At 47.4% G+C, this 6,202-nt stretch overlaps 1 protein-coding gene across 1 annotated transcript; it reads right to left on the bottom strand.

Moving 5' to 3' along the window:
- Window positions 1-391: 391 nt before the first annotated feature.
- Window positions 392-2,984, bottom strand: LOC103608235 (teratocarcinoma-derived growth factor 1-like). The gene is made up of 5 exons (XM_008592686.1): window positions 2,928-2,984; window positions 2,708-2,842; window positions 2,165-2,279; window positions 1,971-2,080; window positions 392-639 (listed from the first exon to the last, which is right to left on the bottom strand). Exons 1-5 carry the CDS (start codon window positions 2,965-2,967, stop codon window positions 524-526), a joined length of 516 nt encoding a protein of 171 aa, XP_008590908.1. The 5' UTR covers window positions 2,968-2,984; the 3' UTR covers window positions 392-523.
- Between the last annotated feature and the right edge of the window lie 3,218 nt (window positions 2,985-6,202).

The raw sequence follows: 6,202 nt of genomic DNA, 5'->3' as shown, positions 1-6,202 counted from the left end.
CCTAATCATCAATCAAGTATCTCTTTTTGTCTCCCTGGTACATACACAGACTTCCATTACTTCAGAATTCCTGTCTCCCCTCCTCCACTTCCTTCTCTTAAACAGGCTCTCTTCCCCTTTAAAAATACTGTCTTAATTGATTTTGAATAACTATTCAAAATTTTAACCTCAGTTCCATGTTAAAATTAGCCTTTAATAATCTGAAGGCAGATTTCAATTGTTTAAAATATTAATAAGAAGCCTTCGGTAGAGTTACATGTATCAAGAAGTACGGTTGAGAAAAATGTAGAAATGACTAATATTTTGCGGAAAAAAAAGTAGTTTTTTTAGGGGGTGGGGCAGAAGGAAAAAATAGCTGGTAATTTAAAGAATTGCTAAGGATCATTAATGGAAATGTATTCATTATTTTAAGGCAACTAAGAAATAATCATCTTTCACTTAGCACATTGGAGTGGCAGCCTTTCCTGGGTATGGAATTTGCGTGACATCTAAAATTGTATTTCCGGAAAAAGGCAAATGACGATTAACAGTAACTTTGTATAGAAAGGCAGATGCCAGCGAGCATAAGAGGGGTGCATGCAGCCGGTGGTGATGCTGGTGTCCTGGAAGCTGTGAGGTGCTCATCCATTACATGGCCATCTGGAAGGTAGGGGCACTTGGTCATTAAAGGAAATTCCTCTGGCAGTTTATCCTGCTGCCCACACACATGGCCTATCCACACGAGCCAAAGATCATCCGGGGCCCAACATTTGATGAGGACAGCGTGCTTATGGGATCGACAGTACCAATGACATGAAATTCAGACTCTCTTGAAAGAAGTCTTCTAACGTAAGTTGCCACAGGCGTGTCAGCTTGCTCTACCCAGGGCACTCTCACACCTGGTAACCTACACTAGCTGTGAACAGACTCAATTGCAGGGATGGGCACAACTTGGTTAGGCTCTGATAATAAGGAGATGGCACGTTTTGGGCCTCAGGTTCCAGGAAGAAAATATGGTCCCCACCCATGCAATCATCCAACTTGCACTTACCAGACACTTATTCTGGGCCTGACACCTGGGATGCAAATGGCAACGACACAATCCCTGTCTAGGCCAGGGGTCCCATCCTGTACTCAGTGAAGCATTTGCTTTCATTCACTTTCTGGACTTGAACATTTTCAATTTCTAACATCTCCAAGGGGCAGAACTACGAGGGGCCTGTGAACGAGGGTGGTCCTAGAAACCTGGCTCAGGTAGGGGTGGGGAGAGCACCCTCCTCCTGTTCTCCTCTAGGTCCTGCCCTTCTTTTCACCGTTTCTCTCAAATCAGTAAAAATCAGTAAGGGGAAAGGGTTCTGAGACCAGTCACCACGGGGGACCATGCAGGGGCCTTTCAGGATCCAGCAAGAAGTCCCCAGAGGGTCACGCCTCTGGTGGAATTTGCTGTTGGGGTGGGTTCTGACCTACTCTCCCTCCCTGGAGACTGTTTGGATCTCCCTGCCCAAAGGAAAATGCCAGAGATCATCTCTTGGTGTTTAAGAGACCATTCAGGATCCAGCAAGAAGTCCCCAGAGGGTCACGCCTCTGGTGGAATTTGCTGTTGGGGTGCGTTCTGACCTACTCTCCCTCCCTGGAGACTGTTTGGATCTCCCTGCCCAAAGGAAAATGCCAGAGATCATCTCTTGGTGTTTAAGAGACCGACTCCTTTCATGTTTTTCCTCAGTAGAAGTTCACAGACTCTAAAAATGTCAGATAGACTTGAAATAACTCTCCACATGGAACAGCAAGGCTGGCCATGTCTCTGAGGGAGTTCATATCAAGGATGCCACGGTGACTATCTCATCTGGAGTCCTTGATGCTTTTACAAAGAGAACTGTGGCTTCCAGGCTCTGTCAAGCCATGAGGTAGGAGGAGAGACCCTGTAAACTAAGCACCCCCACAGGCAACTAAGTCACCAAAAGGGCAAAAGAAAGAGGGGGACATCTGCTTACCACAGCCAGGTAGAAATGTCTGAGGAAGGCAGCGGAACCGGCCGCGCCAGCATTTACACATGGAACACTTCTTGGGCAGCCAGGTGTCATGGGGCACAGACCCACAGTTCCTGAGAAGGAGCAGACGAGGCGACACCTGTGCATTTGGCATTCCACTTCTCTCCACCCCATCCCCGCCCCTTTCAATGGCTTACTCTTTGCGGACATCGTGCTCACAGTTCCGTCCATAGAAAGAGGGGGGGCAGGCACAAAAGGACCCCAGCATGCAGGTTCCCCCATTCAGACAGCAGGTTTTGTTTAGCTCCTTACCTGAAAGGTAAGAAGAGGTGGGTGAGAGGGGGGAGGTGGTGCAAAGCCTGAGGGCAGGTCCTGCAGGCAAAGGTTAACACAGTGCCAACGACTTAATTTCCCCAAAGCATTTGTAAATGTCTAAGAATTGTAAACCTCACAGAACAAGACTCTGCTTGTGAGTGTTCCTTTTGCTTCCCGTGCCTCTGAGCAGGGAGATTGTTTTCACGCACAGGCCGGCAGTGGTTCTGGAGTCCCCGGCATGAAGTGGAATCAGCTGAGGGAAACTGTTCCAGGAGGTACAACAACCCACAAAGCCTGTCTCACCTCCAGAACCAAAACCAAAAACCAGTCCCACCACCCGCCCAGTTGAATCAGGTGCCCACCGCTACAGGTGAAAGTGTTAAAAAGGACCAGCACAGAGATGACCTAAGGCGGGGAGGTCTTACTGTCCTGTATTCCCATGGATGGCACAAACTGGGAAGACCGAGGATGAATTGCAGGCTCCTCATGGGACCGAATGCCATCATCTCTGGCGGCCAGGTCTTTCTCAGATGGACGTGCAAGTTCATGGTGGCCCAACCCTTAACAACAAAAATCAACTCATGGAACCTGTATTTCAGGCCACATAAAAATCGTCAGTGATTAAAAGAACAAAAAGTCTCTCACCAGCAACTAATCCCAGTTCAAATGCTCTGGAAATGGCCATGATCAAAATCACACTAGGAAGAGGAAATCAGACTTCTGTTAGCAAAACAAAGCAAATAAAACCCTATGAGTTAACACCTGGGCCCTCTTATCAAAAGGACAAGACCACAGACCTCTAAGGAGAAGTAGAGCATCGTCTTTCTTTTTGTTTTTCCTTTCTTTTCTTAATGGACGACTAATTGATCATAAAGAAAAATGTTGAAAATAAAAGTCACCAATATTCAACCCTTTTCAATACATATCATTATTTCTTAGGCATTCTCATATGCACATAATTTTAAGTAATATAAACGTTCTATCTTCTATTTCATGTAACATTTTTTTTCTCCTGCACATAGTTTTCATATAAGAATTTAAAAATGGCTGACTGACATTCCTTGTTATTGACGAATCACATTTTACAAACTCAAAAAAAAAAAAAAAAAAAAAAAAAAAAGGCAAATCAATTGCTCTGTCAAGTTGGTGATTACAGGTTGGAGGAACGGTGGAAAGTAATTGCTTTCATTAGGAAAACCTAAACCCCAGGTTTGGGTCTCCCAAGGCGTTTGATATTTATCTCTCGAAATTTGCTTCCATCTTTGTTTTCCCAGGAAAGGTGTGTTGAGCCCCGTGCTCCGCCCGGAGGATGCTCGGGGGCCCAGAAAGGTGTGCTGGGGTAAAGGCTTGGAGGCTCAGAGTCGCGGTGGAAGTTCACGGTCCGTAGGGGTCGTTAGGGGCTCCTGACGCGGTGCATCGTGGCAGTTCCAGGCGGACAGAATTGCAAGTGGAGGCTGGAAGGGGGCCGGGCCGGGCAGGCGTTATTCTGGAAACACGCAGTACGGCAACGGAGGTCGTTAAACACTTGCCACCGAGTTTCCCTTGGATTTTATCTGCCTCCCAGCGCCCCCAGTGCGGCCTCTCCGTCCCCCGCCCGCCTTCCCGACACCGGGAGTTAACCCCGATTCAGAAGCCACGTGCAGCCGTGAAAGCGTGTACTTGGCGGTTCCGCGGAGCCCCAGGCGCGTCCACGAGCGGCAGCCTTCCCACCTGACCTCTCAGTCCTCCGGGTCATTTGATTTGTTACTAAATAAGTCCAAAGTCACGCGTAGTTTTAAAATCTCACTTAATTATAATTTCTAAAGGAAACCTTGGCATTAACCTAATAATGCCAGGCACACAAATATGAAGCTTTTAAGTGTCCTGTTTTCACCCATGTCAGTTCACTGGATTCAGGTGGTGGCAGAACGGATTGGCAGCTTCTGAGGCCATCTGAGTTTCAGTGTCTCCCTGTGTGAACGCCTCGGGTCCTGAGGCGAAGTGCTGAGAAGAGCCGTTCTTTACTTCTACACCTGATCTTGGGAGAATTAAACTTAGAAATTTTTATTGGGGGAGTGGTCCCATTCGAGCTATGGTGGGAGGCAGCACCCTTTCCAACTCAACAGGCAGTTGGCTCAATTGCTTCAACTCTCCCTGTGTGGCCTTTGCAGCTTCACTGCCTCAAGAGGCCTGCTGAGATCCATAGGGGAACTTGGCCTGGAGCTCAGGGAGGCGGCAGGTGGGGGAGGGCTCAGCAGGCAGAAGGCTAACAGCTAGAGACAGAGCACATGTGTAGGGCACTTTGTGCATCACAGTCCTCAACAGCTGGACGTGCTAAGTAGACAAGTAGCGTGGACATAAGCAGCCTCAATTTATGGACGAGACAACTGATCCCATTTGGGACTTCAGTGTCTTTGCCTTGGAGGCTGGGCAGGTGTGTGGCAGGACTGGTAGCAGAACACACACCCCTGCATTACTACTTCCTTGTTTAGAGGAGCTGTTGTGGAACTTTTGGAGCTGAACTAGGACCCCTAGAAATCACCTCATTTTCAGAGGAAGGAAATGAGGCCCAAGTCTGGTGATGCTGGCGTGGCTGGGCTACGTTCAGCACAGAACCTGAAGATGCCAGCCTTTCTGCTGCAGAAAAGGCCTTCTCATCTGAGGACCAGAACCCACTGTAAAGATCTCCATTCTCCACAAGTACAGAGGGCAGAGGAAGCTGAGTGGATCCAGGGTAGACAGAGCCTGGGCAAGGACCTGGGATAGGGAGAGAAGAGGAAGGGAAAGGCTGTGCTTAAGAGTGGTGAGATATTTGCCACTGGGCTGGATGCAAGGGCGGTTCATTTAGCAGGTATTTAATGAGTCTACTACTAGGTCACCTATAGACTGGGGCTGGGCTCTGGGCAAGCAGTGGTGGGAAGTGACCCCACTGTGAAGTGTGGGAGAAAGAACAGTAATTAATGATTGTAATTGTTCTAACTGCAAAAAGTTGCTGCTGCCTCTAGATGGGGGAATTGAAGGGCTACCCTAGGATGGCCACCTGACACCTCTGTTTCTTCACTGCTGAAACTGACAGAGGCTGTCCAGCCCAGTGTGTCAGAGGATCAGGCCTAGGGTTGGGAAGTGCTGTGGAACGGGGGTACTCCAATCAAAGGCAGTCTGGACTCCCTCTTTTTGAAGGGCCCTGATAACTAAAAGTGAAAACAAATGCTCTTGGTCTTGGATGTTCCAGTATTGCCCTTGAGCTGTTGTATATTAAAAACTGGGGCAAGAGATAGATTGTATTTAAAAATCACGCAAAAAAGCGTTTGACTTAAAACCATCCAACCAACCAAGAATAGTGGAACCAAAAACATCATAATCAAAGGACAGACTTCCAGTGTCTGTCTAAAATTCAAGGAAGAAAAATTTGGAGAATGGGATCAATTCTAGCTTTAAAAAGCCAATTCAAACTTGTTTCAATTGTTGAGAATATATAGAATTAAATCCTAACTAAAGAGCAGCCATTTCTGCAGTACAATGACAAGGTTTCGAGGTAAGCCTACTTAAGGCTCCTAGGGAGACCTTGCGTCTTACCTCTGTCATTGTCCCCCAAACATTCAGGCAGGCCAGGAGACAGCGGAAGACAGTACTGGGAATTCTGTATACAGATGTACCCTCCTGCTGAGGAACGGTGGGGCTTCTAATCCCATCAAGCTCAGCTCCCACACCTTCTGATAATACCTGAGTAACACTTGAAGTCTGTTGTCCACCCAGTGTGCCCTGACCCACTCATTAGCAAGTCAATGGCTTTGTTTCCACTGGTGAACTCAACAAATAACAACTGGAAACCTCTGTATTTGCCACAGGTCTCTGTGTGGGATTTAAAAGGATGGATTTCTAAATTCAAAAATCTGCAATCTACTGAAAACACTGGCCAGCTGCCAAAAAACAAACAAAAA

This window comes from Galeopterus variegatus, unplaced genomic scaffold, assembly GCF_000696425.1.
Source record: "Galeopterus variegatus unplaced genomic scaffold, G_variegatus-3.0.2 Scaffold8191, whole genome shotgun sequence".
NCBI lineage: Eukaryota > Metazoa > Chordata > Mammalia > Dermoptera > Cynocephalidae > Galeopterus > Galeopterus variegatus.
This window is presented reverse-complemented; position numbering and strand designations above follow the sequence as displayed.